The 17,404-nt window shown below is 41.6% G+C and overlaps 1 protein-coding gene across 2 annotated transcripts in view; it reads left to right on the top strand.

Moving 5' to 3' along the window:
* The window catches only part of ncor2 (nuclear receptor corepressor 2), a 129,623-nt gene that overhangs the window by 84,534 nt on the left and 27,685 nt on the right, over positions 1 to 17,404 (top strand). For both annotated transcript variants that reach the window (XM_047380685.1, XM_047380684.1), the window contains exons 17-22: positions 647 to 709; positions 8,264 to 8,406; positions 8,502 to 8,640; positions 10,281 to 10,707; positions 13,688 to 13,805; positions 15,795 to 16,056. In XM_047380685.1, the coding sequence (XP_047236641.1) occupies positions 647 to 709; positions 8,264 to 8,406; positions 8,502 to 8,640; positions 10,281 to 10,707; positions 13,688 to 13,805; positions 15,795 to 16,056 (1,152 nt within the window). The remainder of the gene's footprint in view (positions 1 to 646; positions 710 to 8,263; positions 8,407 to 8,501; positions 8,641 to 10,280; positions 10,708 to 13,687; positions 13,806 to 15,794; positions 16,057 to 17,404) is intronic.

Genomic DNA, 17,404 nt, shown 5'->3' with positions numbered 1-17,404 from the left:
AATCTGTGTAAAGTTGTCCTTTCTTAAAACCAGAACTATTATTTAAGGACAACTAGTCTTGATCAGCTGTGTTTTCCTGCATAGGTTTCCTGTTTTCCCCTCAGATAGTAATTCAGCCATGTATACTCTTAACACTTTTGCTGCAGGCTAGTACAGGATTTGTGATGTTTCAGCAGGTGTGTGTGTATGTTGCAGTTGTTCCCACATCACAGGGATTCCCCAGGTGATCAGGCGGGGGGGCGCTTTGCCAACCGGCCCACTGTGCCCTTCACAGGTCCATTTAGAGGACATAAATAAGTCCAGGCTCCAGCTCTTCAGACAGCCTGGCTTATGGCCTGTTCAAGGAACACAGCCAGTTGTTGTCTGTAATCATTAACTGACTTCTCTCCTTGGATTTCCTGCTCCCTTCATCTAAAACAAATAGTGCTTAGCAACCAAAGCTGCAGTGCTTCAGTGGCAAGAAGCTGCCCTGCCCCCCATCCTTTATTGTTTCTTTCCCCCTTCTTCAATTCATTTCTCTTCTTCCTTTCCTAATGTCAGTCACTCCCTAACTGACTTCATGACAGCTGCCCTCTCCCCTGCCTCCTCCCACCTTTTCTAACTTGCTGCTTCTCTATTTTTTTTTTCTTTCTTTTTTTTTTTGCAGCCAATCTGGAAATGAATGAGAGCTCTCGCTGGACTGAAGAAGAGATGGAAACAGCCAAAAAAGGTAAGGTAAAAGGTGGATTTAAGTTTTCTTCTTCTTGTAGCAAGTAGCTTTGTCAGACTTTTTGTGCATTGTAATGCTGTTGTCAGATCAATGAAAGTTAGCAGCCTGAGCTCTGTTTAAAAGCATTGCCGACCGATGCGAGTGTGACTTCCTGTTGGAGAGGCGGCAGCTGCCACGTGCTGCTAGGTTGTGTCTGTGCGTTTATTTCACAGTCTGCCTGGAAGGCGTTTTGTTACTCTTTGGAGTCATTTCCCTTTTTCTGTGGGTCAAGGCAGCTTGCCTTTTATCAGGGAGGCTGTAAAGTCTGTCCCTTATCAGCCAGCCCCTGCAATTGCAGCAGTCATTAACTCGGGCTGTTTATTGACCCTGACTGAAGATTATCTAAAAGCCTATGGCTGATTTGCAGAGGTTACTGCCACTCTGACTGTGTTCCTTGGCACTCGCTGTCTGTATGAGTGTTTCTGAAAGTATTTGAGATAAATATTGCTTGAACCTCAGTTACTGATTGATTGAGCTTCCCAGATTCAGTGAGTTCTTCTGAACCCTTCTCTTCTATATTGCATTCTTAATGATCTTTAATGATGATTCACCATCAAATGTCTTTTGTTATGTTATTAGTTTATTAAATTTTGACTCTTTACATTAGTAAGTTCCCATTCTTCTCAGTGTAATAAATGTGTCCTTATTATCATGCAACAATAAAACTTTTATGGTCAATCTCAGATTTTCCGTTTTTTGTAAAGCTTTGACCTGCCGATATAAACTTTAGCAGACTCCACTTTTTCTTTTACGTGGAACTGAACCCGATGTAAAAGCAATATCAGTTTGAGGCCCCTGGCCGCTGACTCAGTGATGCCTGAAGCTGGCGCTGCCGAGGCAGTTTCTTAGTGGTAAAGTGATGTTAGCAGCATCATTGCTAACATGGGCTAACGTTCAAAGAAGTAGTAAACTTTCAAAAGGTTTACATTTACATTTAGATTTATATTATTTTAAGTAAAACATATGATCTCAATTCCAACTCCTGACTCATTATGGGAACGTGTGTCTGCGTGAGATGGTTTTAAACCCAAACACGGTGTGACGTCTGTACCAAGCTGAACTGTTTGAACCAATAGGAAAGGTCAACAGCAGTAGCCACCGTTCAACCCGAAGAGGGCAGCACTAAGATGGATTGCAGAATAAAACAAGTTTACATTAAATTTCACTTTTAGATCAGAGTGTATTATTGGTTTATATCAGGATGTTACCGATATTGTAAAACAAAGACAAAATAATTAAAGAGTTGACATTTTTAACAGACTTCAGCATCTTTTTTTAGTGATTAGTGTGGTTAGAGGATTACTTAAACAGCAGTTTCTTTGTGTAATCTCTAGAGAACTAAGATCTTTATTTCAGAGTTTTTCAAAAGGCTGCCAACATTTGCAAGTGTTCAGTAACAAACAATAGGTTAAAATCTCTAAAAGAGTAAACACGGTAATTTCGCTGTATGTTATTTGGCCTTCTTGTTATCTGTTGAAAGCCTTGCTCTCCTGTAGAGGCATGATGTAGATCAGTGGTCCTCAGTGCCCACTGTCCCGCATGTTTTAGCTGTTTCCCTGCTGCCACAAATCTGACTTAAACAAATGGGTGATTAACAGACTTCTGCAGCACTTGATGCTCTCCTGAGGAGGTGATGCTATCATTTAAACCTGTTGGAGCAGGGACACATCTAACATTAAGGACAGTGAACCCTGAGGACCAGGATTGAGGACTACATCTGTAGATATTACAGTTTCCTTTTCAGTAGCTTCCTACATCTTTCTGCTTTCTCTGACCTCATTTTAAACATCTTATTGATACAGTAACTGGCTAATGTAGTGTTGTCTTCCCTCAGTAACACCTACCACACTGAAGAATTGTGACTAGCCCTACCTATTAGCACTGAGGTATGGTGCACTCACTGAATGGAGAAAGATCTTTTTAAAGTTTCCATCCTGGCCTGGTCAAGTTGAAAATTGCCTGGTTCCAATCACCAGTCCATTTCTTGCTGCACCTCCTGTTATTTATATTGGGTTTTAAATGTTAAACAAAGTCATTTCCTGAGGGAGCAGCTATTTTGGTGCCTTTTGTATACAAGTTGCTACACTGTATATTGTGGTGTTTGACTGCTTCTTAAAATTTTTGGTTCTTGTTCTCCATTTTTAATCAGCAGAAAAACAAAACAAATTCCTTCACAAACAACATTGACATAACATCTGCTTAGCTTTAGGTAGTGTCTCATCTAAACTGGCCTTTTTTGTGAGTTACGAGGTTATTTTGTGATAACTGCTGCTGGCCTTGCTTGAACACGGTCCTGTATAGTAATCCTGGTTAATGTCTTCAGTTCCATTCTCCTGCCGTGGGATTAGTGGGTCACTCCATCCCGGAGGATTAGCCTGGCAGCTCAGCCGAAGCAGTTCTTCTATGAAGGGCTTATGTAACCACAAACACAGGACTCCAGCTACAGTTCAGTAGAGCTAAAGAGGAGGAGCTGCTCTTAATGTTTTTCATCAGTTCTTACAGCCGTCCTCTAACCTGCCTAAAGGGATCTCCTCATTCCGACACACTAAACATTGCTACCTTCCTCAGTCTGTTTCCAGACAGTGTTGGAATAAGCTTGCTCAGGATGCTTTCCAAGTCATGTGATTGATATGTATATGTTTTAAAGAAGCTTTGGTGTCCTGATGCCATTGTATTTATCCCCTTGAGCTAACCAATAATGACATTATAGTTCTTGGCAGAACATTGGCCCTCCAGCATGTTGTTACCAGCCAGTATAGCCTTAAGCGAGGAGCCACTGCTACTCAGATGGTAGAACGGTTGAGATGCACACCTGGTCGGTACCAATTTCTGATTTCCTTGAAGGGCTGAGCTGGTGATTCGGATTTTTTCTTCTTTTTTTTTTCTTGGGACCAGTGCACATAAGGGACCAAATGTGTGGCATGTTTTCTTGATAGAGGTTGTAGTTTTGAACAGAAAATGTATCAAAACATTTGTCCCTAACCTTTAGCTGTGTTTCTGTTAAACTCAGGAAAGCTCTTCAAAGTACCATCAGTTGGTTGTTGAATTTATATGATGCAAATGGTGGGAGTTCATAGTTTTGATACATTTAATGAAAAGAAAAAAGTCAGATTTTTCACTATTTAACCTGCCTATAAAAGGAAAGCTGGCCTAAGTTTTGGTTGTTTGATTGGTGCATCTCTACCAACAGACTGATTTCATAGTGCTTCAGTTCTAAATCCTCCAGCTCTGCCAGCCATTGTTTGTTCAAGCTGTGGCAAAGGTTGTGTTTGTGTGCTATTGGTCCATGTTGTGCACTGGGTCTCATGTGCAGCTTTCTTCGTCGGGATTTTTGTAGGTGCACTAATCTGCCACGCTTTGCTGTGGTGCAGGAGGAGCCCATTTGAAGGAGTAGCAGGTAGAGAAGGCCATCTAGCCCCCCACCCACACACACACACACACACACACACACACACTCTGTGTTGTTATAAGCCGAAGATCTCTCATTTGACATGAAAAGCAGGTCAGTCAGGAAATATGAAAAGCCTTTATGCTTTCTCATGGTGTCAACATCAACTCCTTTCTCTCCTGCCTGTGTGCCCCTCTCCTCTCTCTGTGCTTACTCTCCACTTCTGTATCCTTTCCTTTCCCTTTCTCCATTGTCTCTCTGGCTCTGTGGCTGGGCTCCCTCTCTATCTCTTTCCTCTCCCTCGCTGATCTCTGTTTACTCTTGGACTGGCTGAATGTGTGTTTGTGTCTTTGTGCAAAAGTATTAACAAGAAGGGGGGTGTACTACATGAGTTTCTACTCACTCATGCGTTTGTGTCCGTTCCGTTCTAGTGTGTGCGTGCGTGCCACCGCGCCTGCTGGCAGAGCGAGGCAGGGGGCGGGGCAGACTGATGGAAAGAGGGAGGGAGGAGGGAAAAAAAAAAGATAGAGATCAGATGAGGGAGAGAAAGGCTGAGCACAGAGCGCCGCCCCACAGTCCCACTTTCCTGTTGAAGTCTTCTCAGACGACCGCCATTGGGGGAGAGACGCAGCACAGAACAACACAGCAGCCCTCACCGGAGCGCTGGGAGGACATTAGTGGGAGGAAAAAGAGAGTAAGGCTAGGAGCATGTGCCATTTCGGAGCATGTCAACCTGACACCGGCTCAAGTTTCCAGCCAGCTGGCAGGAAGAGCGCAGCGACCGAGCTGTTTTCATTTTCTCTGCTGTGGATCGGAAGGCCCAACCCCAGAAGCGCTTCCCAGCTGGAGCTCTAAATATCAGAGCATCTGATAGCGTCACTCTGGTGCATATCCACAAATCGACGACTGAAGTGAGAGAAAGGCATGTGACAGACAGGAGCAACAACTTTCTGGCTGCACCAGGTGTTGATTGGACTTTCTTAGGGAGGAGCTAATGGAAATGGAGAGTTGTGATTGGGTGTGAAGCCACCACCTGTTTCAGCATGGCTGCTGCTTATTGGTTGTTTGTGCCATGTGTGTTCCTGCAGCAGTTAAGTTTATAAGTCAACTAGAGCTGATTTGTATTGTGCATTGGCTTATGATTAAATCAACAATATGCCACTCGGTGTCAGGGCAGGTGATCTTTTACTTTCTGTAAATGAACTTCTCTATTGCATGCTGCACAGACCTTGTCTCACTTAGTTAAATATGCATATTTGGGTGCTAATGGTGCCTTTGAGCATGTTGGGTAACAATGTAGTCTTAGGGCAATGGAACCCCCCCCCCCCCCCCCCGCATGTGGGATGGCTGTAAAAGGTTAATGTGTGTTTGTCACATGTCTTGGTCCTCATGGAAAGAGTTAGACAAACTAGTTTGATTTCTGTTCTTTACCAGAGAGGCTTTTCTAGCAAAGCCTGTTGGTAACATGGTTGGTTGATTTAATCTGGGAAGTAATCTTCGACGGGTTGCTGATGTACATCAGAAACTCAGACTTGAACAATGTACATGTTTTTTGGTCAGATCTCTTTAAATTAGCCTCAGTGGGAAGGTTGACTGTAAATACTTTACTTTTTCCATTTAGTCTTCATATATGTGGTCATATGGTGTCTAATGCCCCTGCGGACAGAATAGAAAAATTGGTATTTTCTAATGTGTCTTGTTTTGTGCAGAGATGCACTGATAAGTATCTAGTAGCCGGTTTACAATCTCGGGTATTTGTGACCATGTGACACCTCTGTTGACTGATTCTGGTTTCTCTTAAAAAGATATATTGTTTAAAGGTATATGAACATCATTCAAATCATGTTTTCTGGACTTCCTGTTATAAATTGTCTTTATTATCATCTAATTATTTACATTGGGGGCAGAGGCGAAGTAACCCGAAAGTGAGGGTCGGGTTGTACTAATTTAAAACGAATACAAATTTATTACAGAGTTGGCATTTAAAACAGAAGCTGTGATCTCATATAGCAGTAAGTGCAGCTAGTGTGTTTACTATTTCAAAAAGAAAAGTCTCTGTGCATATTCTAGAGCAAGGCTCTCCAGTCCTCGAGGGGTACTGTCCTGCAACCTTTCAATGCATCCCTGCTCCAACACACCTGAATGGGCTCTGCAGATCTTGGTGAGATACTCAAGAGCTAATTCAGCCACTTTGATTAAGCTGTGTTGGAAAATGAATGCATCTAATTGTTGCAACTGTAGCTCTCCAGAACCCCTGTTCCAGAAGATGTAGATTCTTACATTAACTTTGACATTTCCAAACCATGGCCAACTTTTCCAGATCCAGAAAGTGCCATGACAAAGTATTAAAAATAGCTTCTTTGCAGTGATAAGTTTAGCCTTGATTTTAATTTCTCTCACTCTCTGGTATTCTGAATGAACTGCAGACATTTCTTGACATGTAGAAAATCATGAGAAACTGTAAAGTTTCTACATGTCCATGCTTCCCCTGTCTTAATTTATAAATGGCTTACTGTTATTAGCAATGGGCCTTTTTGATTCTTCTTCACTTAGTAACAGCATCCAACCTGAAGAGTGCTCTGAGTCAGTTCACCCTTTGCCACTTTGTGACCCTATTTTGTACCTATGCATTACCATTTCATAAGTGCAAGTAAACCAGTTGTCATGTTATTAAATTATCGCGCATATGATTATTTTCCGTTCATAGTAAAGTATTTTAATGACCTGTGGGGTTAAATGGTACTAAAACTTTTTTAATCTCACAAATAATTAAGTTTAACTGTCAATTATCTGAAAACTTTGTTTTACTCTATGCCCATTAACTGTGGTTCTGATATGTGACTTGGAATGGGCCTCCAGATCAAGACAAAATAACTTTACCTGACTTCCTGCTGTCAGATGTTATTTATTTGAGTTACATAAGCATTTTCCGCACAGACTGGCTGGTCAAATGCTAAACTGATCACCAACCGATTGCATCTGTAGTTGTAAATATGCTTTAATACAAAAATAAATGAAAAAAGCCCCTACATATTATCTTGCAGAAATTCTAAACAAAAAATGTGTCTGCCGTTTAAACCAGCAGTTTGCAATAAATAATCTGATTTGAGTTAGCCTCAGTCTGTGGAAGCAAAGTGACTGGGCTGTAAACAGCTGTCCTTCCTTCTCCTGCAGCTTCCTCTAGCCTTACCAGCTCCATTTAGTGATGAGATGTAGAGACCTCTGAACCCATATCCAAGGTTATCCCAAGATGTGCTGGCTCTGTGCCTGTTAACACCACCACCACCACCTCCCTTACACCGCCCCCAAAAACCTTTCAAGAATCTGTTCTGTTGCCAAGACCTGTCAGGCTGGCACAGGAAACAAGTGGGTGGTGTAAACTAAGCCTCTTACAACACACACAGTTAATGAGCTGCCTTTGGCTAACTGCAGACTCTGGAGGGGAGGGGGGGCAATGGAGCACATTCTACACCGTCTTTCTTGCTAGGACTTACACACTGTGACTGCTTGCTATTGCTCTTCTTTTAGCATGTGTACACTGATTGTTTATATGTGCGTGTAAGGGAGCTTGTGTGCTTCCTGACAGGTTGATCCGTCACAGCTCAGGCCCAGCGGGTGCCTGTTGACTCTTGTGTAAGACACAATCATGTGCTTGACTGGGTAAAGGACCTGGGTTTCTTAGAATTGGGTCACATCAAAGTCAGTTAGAAATATAACCCAAAGTGACCCCAGAGGAGAGTTACTGATGTCACTGGTGTGACTGATGGTCCACTTACCACGCCCTTATCGTTTACTCTTTGGTCTTTGTAGATGCAACATACTTTGTTTAGGAGGTTTAAACCATCTGGCTTTACTGATAGATTACCCAAAACTAGCCCAGTGTGTGCTGTGTTAGCGCTTCTTAGAGGGAATGTCTTTGCCTCCTGATGGAGAGAATCTCTTTGTTGTGAATGGATCTCCCTTCTGTGCTGTTGCAGAGTTTTAGCTGGGAATATTAACACAACAAAAATAAATATCCCATCTTTACAAGTTCACTTAGACTATCATGTTAAAATAAACTGGCTTGACGCCTGCCTTTGTTTTCCATGTTTCCTTAATCTCTTAACCTATTCACTTGTTGATTTCAGGCCTTCTCCAGTATGGTAGGAATTGGTCCGCCATCTCCAAGATGGTGGGATCAAAAACCGTGTCGCAGTGCAAAAACTTCTACTTCAATTACAAGAAGAGGCAGAAACTGGATGAGATTCTGCAGCAGCATAAAATGAAATCGGTAAGCGCACCCTACCTGCTTCACATAATGCTGATGTTTTTTCGTTGACGGTGTCTCTGGGGTTTTATGTGAAGCATGTTCTTTTTTTAACCCAGGAGAAAGAACGAAAGGCCCGTCGGAGGGGGAAAGCCTCGCAGAATGAAGAGGCCAGTGCCCCGTATCCTGCAGAGGAGGAGGAGATTGAGGGTTCAGGAGCCAGCTGCAATGAAGAGGAAGCTCCCGAGGATGGAGAAGGTACATCATTCCTAGGAGCGTTATCCATAACCATTTCTTATTAATTAAAGACAACAATTGTGCAAAGAATCAACATGTCTGCCAAACTTTGTCTTTTAATTGGGAGTAATTATTGGGTTGTCACATTCTAAAATTTCAAACTTGATACCGATACTAAGAAAAATACTCGATGGCATTTTTGATACCATAGCAAAACATTTTTTGAAGGCACAGGATTGTTTCTAGTTGAGATCAAAAAATATGATTAATCACAATATGACAGTGTTTTGACTTGCTTAATAGCAAAACCAATAAGTAGGGGACTATTCAGCCCTCTCTTAGGAAAATATGTAATTTAACAGTGTCAATTCCATATTTGGTCAAATAGTAGACAAGATAACACTTAGTGCTCATATCCTTTATGGAAGTATGTGCCTTTGATTCAGTCATCCAATTAATTTATTATAATGGCTTATCTTTAGTGTTCTACGGTGTGTTTCCATTTGCTTGACAATTCGCTGTTGATACAAATAAATGTTAACACCGAGAGACAAATAAAGAATCATTCTCCAGTAAAATAGATTTTGTTTAAAAAAAAGCAGGATGTGGCCCATGCAAAACATAATTTTTACATTGTAAACAAGGATCTGGTCCATGCAAATGTATTCAGCAGCCCAGTCTTTATGGTACTTTTGCACAATATTTCCTTTAATAATCAACTGCAGCGGCAGGTAGGTTGCTACGGGTTACTACTTTTTTCCACTGTAATCGTCAGCTTCAGTCTGGCTCCACCATAACCTGTGTTTATAATTAGTCACATTAGTTTCTAATGCCTTTACAACCAAATGGGGGAGCAATGGAGGGGGCGCACTGGTTTGTTTCATTGCTTCACTTTTTAGTAGCCGTCGGCTAACTAGCATGTAGCATTGTTCATCATTTAGTTTTTTTTCTGTCAGTGTGCCTCATAGGCAAAGTACCTCCAAACAACTCTTTTTTGTTTGCCTTGCCAGCTAAAGAGTCGCATGTTTTCTTTTCTGGCTGTACTCGCCATGTTAGCAGAGTGTAAAGTTGGCAGACTTTTTCTGATTGTCCTATGATGCAACATAGATCATTTCAGTTAATGTGAACATAAGTTCATCCATCCACCCATAAATCCACCCATCAACCCATAAATCCACCCGATCCATCCGCCCGCCCGTCAGTCAGTCCAGTAACTGGCCGGTGCCACTTTATAATCTGCCTCTTTCACTTTGTGTTGCTGAAGTAAAGCATGTGAACTTATAGAAACATGGAAAGTTAAGTGTTCATGACATCAGACTTGATGCGTGTAAATTGCCACTATTGTAGAATTTACCAGCGAAACTTACTGAGCATCTCTGTGTTGCGTCATCATATTCAACAGTGGAAAAGAAATCCAGTTTTGTTTATTCCACAGCAAAGTTTTGAATCCTCAGGAGATTACATCCATCATCACAATTGGTTTTATGTTCCCCCTTTATTGTATGCTGAAACCTGATTATTCACACTGACATTGTGAAGAATCTGGTCTAGCAGATAGAGATGTGGAGGGGTGGGGGTGGAAGAGAAAAGGGTTAGAGAAACATAAAATGATTTACAGTATAAATCGTAATCTGTGCATCTTTTTGTCCACTCTCTCCCAGGCGGGGCAAACAACAGCTCGGACACAGAGAGCCTGCCCTCGCCACACTCCTCTGAGGACAGCAAGGCTAAAGAGGAAGGGACCAGCAGGCCTAAGGGCTCCTCCAACCCTGTGGAGCGGGAGGATGATAAGTCAGGCATGGGCCAGGCAGGGGATGAGAAGCCTCCTGTCAAGCAAGAGGTGGAGTCAACTATTAAGCAGGAGATAAAGACTGAAACAGGGGAGCCCAGCAAAGAAGTGCCACAACCGGTACCGCCCAACGATGCCACGGATAAAAAACCTCCAAGAGTCGAGAAGGAGGAATTTAAAACCTCCAAGAGCTCCAGAAAGGAGCATGTGACCAAATCAGGTCTGCATGGAGACAGTGACTCTAGTGCCACTTGTAGTGCTGATGAGGTGGAGGAGACAGACAATGCAGATAAAAAAAGGTGAGAAGATTTGATTTGTTGAAACATTTGAGAAAGCTTGATTATCATTTTAAATCTTTCATTGTTTATTATTTTAAAAGGGCGGCTGATTTTGAAGTTTCTGTCTGGGTGTCCTACTTCCCTGGTCTACCACAGCAAACACTAGAAAACAAAGCAGTGAGGGTTTTGAAGTGGTGTTAGTTGCCTAGCTACAGTGTACAGCAGGGGAACCATATTTGTCCAGCCACTTGTGTTTATGTCACAGGTTGCTCCTCTCTGTCAACCACAGATTTTATTTTCACTTTGAATGAATGAAAAATATATTTTCCGTGAATATATGTTGTGCGTGTGTGTGTGTGTGTGTGAGAGTCTGTGAATGAGGCCAGAACAAATGGATGTCAAAGTTCATGGGAGGAATGATTAGTCCTGTTAACGCTGTGTTTGTTCAATTTTGTTTTCCATGACAGCAGACTGCGTGTACTGGCAAAGCTGAGGGAAATGGTGCCCTCTCTGCCAAAGCAAACAATAGGAGGGAGGGAATGTGTGTGCGCGCACGCATTAGTAATCTTGTGCTGTGTGATTCAAAGTGTGTCTTTGAATCAGTTTGTTGTGTTTTCTGCAGATGTGATACACGCTTGTGTTTTTTTTTTTTGCAGATCTTCACCATAGACTCATTTATTGCTTACTGCTGTGCGATGAATGTTACATCAGAGCAATAAGAAGCATAGGCTGTCAGTAGAGCTACACTATATAAAAATGCAATAAGTTACTAAAGTCAGGTAAAAATAACTTTGAAGTCAGATTACTTATTTGGATAATCAGACATAACTCTACTGCCTCATGCGGATTGTAATAAGGTTGCCTTGCGATTAGGAAATGCCAAAAATGTTAAGTTTAATTCCCCAGAATTGCAATGATCAGGGAATACAATTTACGGCTTTCTTTGAGGTCTGACCTGCCTGATTTTGATTTTGCCCATTTCCAGTTTCTGAGATGCTTGGATCCTTACTGGTTTCGCTGTCCAATCCCGATTTCTGAAATATCTGCCAGTTTGTTGAACCCAGAAATGTTTGCTCAAACAATTTATGTTATTTTAAGCTATTGTGTTGGCAAACTCATATGAATTAACTGCGCCGACGCTGTCAGTTATTCTGCTACATTTTTTGCCCTTTGGAGGCCACAGCAGGCATCAGAATGTAACAGTAATAAAAACAAAAGGTCTCTGCTGTTGACTCTGGATTTCTTGGGGAGGAGGATGACTGTAAAATACTCTGAAAGGTTGCTGCATACAGCAATATATTATTGCCAGTACTGTAAATTTACCAGCCTCTATGCCGTCATCAGTCATGGACTGAGGCCATGTTACCATGTGCAAATTAAACTTCACAGTGCCAATACTAATACAATGCGTTTATCCTAAACACTTGAAAACTGACTCAGAGCTTATCTGCTTAGTTATGTTTCTCCCCTAGATGAAGCCACAAAAAGAGCTGCCATTAGCTTTTCATAGCTTTTCTAGAAAGTATTCCTGGATCAGTGCTTCTGTGTGTTTTTGTGTCTCTGCTCTGTTCTCTCAAACCCCAGTGGGTCATGCCAGATGGCTCCCAGAGAAACTGAGCCTGGTTTTGCTGGAGTTTTCCTTTTTGCTGTTGCTACATATATTCTCAGTATGAGGGACACAATGCAAGCGACTGTCCACTGTCGCTACATGGTCATCCAATGCTGCAAGTTGCTAGTAGCTCCTTTAATGGCTTTATCTTGGAGAGGAACACAGCTAAGCAGAAAAGCTCCGAGCCAGTTTTCATGTCTATAGTAAGAAAGAGAGCCCATACAGTTAGTCACAATAAGCTCAGCCAATGAGAGACGGGGTTAAACATATCTAGGGCTGAAACAATTGAACAGAATAATCGTGATTAATCGATTATTGAAATAATCGTCAACTAATTCAGTATTCAAATAATCATTAACTGGAGTATACAGACTCTAAAACATGCCATTTGCTGAAAGAACAACCCACTCAGAGCAGGAATTAAGCCACGACTGTACAAAAAATATATGCATTTAGGATGAAAAACCTTCGTTGTCTGTAAATATACTCGATCCAGAACTCCTCAGGTTGCATAGTTTTAACTTCACATGGTTCAAATTCTGTAAAAAAAAAATCTCTTATCACGCACCTCTTTGCTATCCAATTTTTAATCGATTAATCAAAGAAAGCTGTATGCCAAAATCATCCGTATTAAGACAATAAAAGACCTGAAATATTTCAGTTAGTGTGCAATGAATCTAAAATATATGAATGTTAAATTTTCATCATGACATTATGGAAAATAATGAACTTTATCACAATATGCTAATAGTTTGAGAAGGACCTGTAGTCGACAGATTAATCAATTACCAAATTAATCATTAGTTGCAGCGCTAAACATGTCTAACCCTTATCAGATTTTTGTTATTTACTCGAATCATAATTAGCACGTCCAAGAACATGCTGATTGCCTGTCAGTCAGTTAAAGCAAAATTGTCCCATTTCTATCACTGTTTAATTAATTGACATGTTTCTGTCATTTCCTTTCTTGTCTGCATTTCTCAGTTGCAAACATAGTCTTGCAACAGGTCTAATAATGAACTAATAGTAGTTAGCCTGTTCACTGGGCACAACAATAGACACATCCTCCTAGTTCTCCAACATGATAAGTTGACTTCCTTCACAGAAGCAAGTTTTGACTTCAGAGTTAAATCCATTAAAACCTGGTTAATTCGGAGTGTCTTTAAACTTTACAAGTTTCATGCTTAGGCTAAGAAACCCTTGTTTTATAGCTCTTCTAATTTATCAGACTCTTTATTCCTAATTCAGTTTCAGATATTCCAAACAAACGGTACCAGGCACTTAGTCGACTTCTTATATGATGATATCCGTCATCTGTTTGTAAGCACAGTAAACAGGAAATGTTGGCTCCTCTATCAGCCTCTTGATACTTTGTGTCTGTGTGTTTTATAGGATGATGTCTCCACGGCCCAGCCTGCTGAACTTCTCCCACGATGGGGTCATATCGTCTCTGCAAAAGCCCATGGATTTGAAACAACTCAAACAGAGGGCTGCAGCTATCCCACCCATTGTGAGTTGCTTTGCAGGGTCTTTTTTTTTTTTTTTGCATTTATAGACGAGTGATTGTAGAAAATCTTAGCCTTTGCTGCTTTGGAAAAAAATGCTTTTTTTTTTTTTATATACCTAAAAACAACTGACTTTTATCTGTGCAGCCATATCTGTTTTGTCCCAATTTATCAACTTGCAGGAAAAGCAGTACAGCAGGTGAAATTGTGAAGTCAGATTTGTTGTAGATAAGGCAGCCAGATGGGCGATGATGGGATAGATTTCTTTGTGGGGCAGAAACAAGATGCCAGGGATTAGTGAAACTTTAGCTCGCCAAGAAATAAGAGATGAGTTTTTGTTATCATGTTGATCAGATACTGTAAGCAGCCCAACCATATGTCAGTCCTTGGTAGGAGCTGGCATGTGTTATGTGACTGACATGTACAGTGAGGAAAAAAAGTATTTGAAACACTGCCGATTTTGCAGGTTTTCCTACTTGCAAAGCATGTACAAGTCTTTAATTTTTATCATAGGTCCTCTTCAACTGAGTGACAGAATCTAAAACAAAAATAATTAGTATTTTATTGCATGTCATATATATTTAATACATCAGAAAAAACAAAACTTAATATTTGGTTCAGAAACCTTTGTTTGCAATTCCAGATATCAGACATTTCCTGTAGTTCTTGACCAGGTTTGCACACACTGCAGCAGGGATTTTGGACCACTCCTCCATACAGATCTTCTCCAGATCCTTCAGGTTTTGGGGCGGTCGCTGGGCAATATGGACCTTCAGCTCCCTCCAAAGATTTTTGGTTGGGTTCAGGTCTGGAGACTCGATAGGCCACAAGACCTTGAGATGCTTCTTATGGAGCCACTCCTTAGTTGCCCTGGCTGTGAGTCGGGTCATCATGCTGGAAGACCCAGCCACAACCCATCTTCAATGCTCTTACTGAGGGAAGGAGGTTGTTGGCTGAGATCTCCTGATACATGGCTCCATCCATCCTCCCCTCAATACAGTACAGTAATCCTGTCCCCTTTGCAGAAAAGCATCCCCAAAGAATGATGTTTCCACCTCCATGCTTCATGGTAGGGATGATGTTCTTGAGGTTGTTCTCATCCTTCTTCTTCCTCCAAACACGGTGAGTCGAGTTTAGACCAGAAAGTTCTATTTTTGACTCATCAGACCACATGACCTCCTCCCATTCCTCTTCTGGATCATCCAGATGGTTGTTGGCAAACTTCAGACGGGCCTGGACCTGCTCTGGCTTGAGCAGGGGGACGTTGTGTGTGCTGCAGAATTTTAATCCATGAGGACGTAGTGTGTTACTAATGGTCTTCTTTGAGACTGTGGTCCCAGCTCTCTTCAGGTCACTGACTAGGTCCTGCCGTGTAGTTCTGGGCTGATCCCTCATCTTCCTCATGATCAGTGATGCTCCACGAGGTGAGATCTTGCATGGAGTCCCAGACTGAAGGAGATTGACCATCATCTTGAACTTCTTCTATTTTCTTATAATTGCTCCAACAGTTGTTGCCTTCTCACCAAGCTGCTTGGCTATTTTCCTGTAGTCCATCCCAGCCTGGAGCAGGTCTACTATTTAATCCCTGATGTCCTCACACAGCTCTCTGGTCTTGGCCATTGAAGAGAGGTTGGAGTTTAATAGTGTGTGGACAGGTGTCTTTTATACAGATAACGAGTTCAAACAGGTGCAGTTAATACAGGTAATGAGTGGAGAACAGGAGGGCTTCTTAAAGAAGAACTAACAGGCCTGTGATTCTTATTGGTTGTTAGGTGATCAAATACTGATGTCATGCAATAAAATGCAAATTAACTACTTGAAAATCACACAATGTGATTTTCTGGATTCACAATTCAAGAGTCCCTGTGATAAGAAATTAAAGACTTCTTCATGTTTTGCAAATGGACTGTACAAACTGTGCAATCAGCAACAAATCAAATACTTATTCTCCCACTGTATGTAACCGTCTTATTTCTATGTTCTCTTATGTCAAGATGCCAGAGGCCTCTGTGCAGGGCACTCAGTGGAGTGGGAAAGCAGTGCAGCCCCCCCACGCCTTGGCACTGTACCAGGAGCAGATCACCATGGCTCATGGGGAGTCCTCTCAAGAAGTCAAAATGCAGCAACAGCAGCAGCCTTCAGGCCAACTCAGCAAGCAGCAGTCTTATACCCCTCAGGCAGACAGAGAGCGAGAGGGTCTTCTCTCCAGCAGCCCTCGAGTCCGCCCTCGAAGCCCCTCCACCAGTGAAAAGGACGGTACGCAACTCGATCCCAACAAAGACACTGTTGGGTTTTTTTTAACAGCCTTTATTTTTATAAGAAATATTCGTTATTGTCTTTTCCATTTTATGTCTGTTAGTCATGGACTGGTTCTTACATTATCCTAGCTTTAAGTTACCAGGTTATGCTCCTGCCACTTCGTCACTTTCTCTGGCATCTCATTGAAAGGACTTTAAGCTGTCAGGAAGTTATGCCAGAAGATGTCAGCAGTTTTGAATCTGTAACTTTTGACAACCTTGGTATGCCTCCATATAGGTAACTGGTCCATGACAAGTCTGTATGACCTGCTACATTGAGATATTGATACATTTATATATATAGACGTATACATTTAGAAATATGCTGGATAAAACAATAAGTAGGAATCAGGAGTACATTAAAGTCCTGCTCAACATCCTGCTCTAGTAGCATTTGATCTACTTTTGCTAAGTAGGTCTTCTCTAGAGGGTCTGACCTTGAGCTGGTTCTTTAGTATTTAGGGTCTTTAACTGTTTCTGGGACACTCCTGGACAAGGGGTCTGATAAATGATCTGGTACTGCTACTGACCCAGAAGGGAATATAGTTTTATTCAGCAGGCTTACAGTAAGCTTGTATGCAGCGATTCCCTGGAAGCACAGTTCAGACAAACGGAGGTATTTTCTACCTAACTCTTCACAGCAGCTGTGTACTCAAAGTTATTGCAGGCTTTTATTTAGAACTCTCAGGACAAAAAATGCTAACAACGCTCTTAATTCCTCACACAGTGACTGAGATAAATACTGAAGGGTTAGTTTATTCGCATTGATGTAATGGTCAGTTCTAGATGGGTTCTTTACACGTACCCAGGGTGTGTACCAAGGCTTTAAAAAGTTCTGTTTTTAATACCTCAGTTTTCAATCATACTGTTTAGTAGTTTTGATGAAATTCCAGAGAAATTGCTTGAGTTGACTGGGATTTCTCCAGCCGATTGAATTAACACAGCACTGCCCTTTTCCCACCTGTTGTTGTGCACTGACAGTCAGCTGGCTGAAAGATAATTCCTACCTTACAATAATAATAAATTCGGCAACAACAGCAAGAACACCCCATGAAGCTCACATTTCAACTGGAAAAGATCTGAGCTCACAGAGGAACCCAGAGTTTAGTGTCCAATACGGCCGCGGGGATATGAAGTTGTAGTGTCGTGGCCGATATAAACCGTAAAATATAGATTTTCAAACAGGTTGACTTTGTGTTTTAACTTATGAAATGAAGGGAAATACATAATTATCAGCCTGTGTTTCTAATAGCAATTAGCCACCACATTATTTAGCAAATCCCAATGCCTCTTGTTTTGCAATTGGA

Source organism: Girardinichthys multiradiatus, chromosome 12 (assembly GCF_021462225.1).
Source record: "Girardinichthys multiradiatus isolate DD_20200921_A chromosome 12, DD_fGirMul_XY1, whole genome shotgun sequence".
In the NCBI taxonomy this organism is placed as follows: domain Eukaryota; kingdom Metazoa; phylum Chordata; class Actinopteri; order Cyprinodontiformes; family Goodeidae; genus Girardinichthys; species Girardinichthys multiradiatus.
This window is presented reverse-complemented; position numbering and strand designations above follow the sequence as displayed.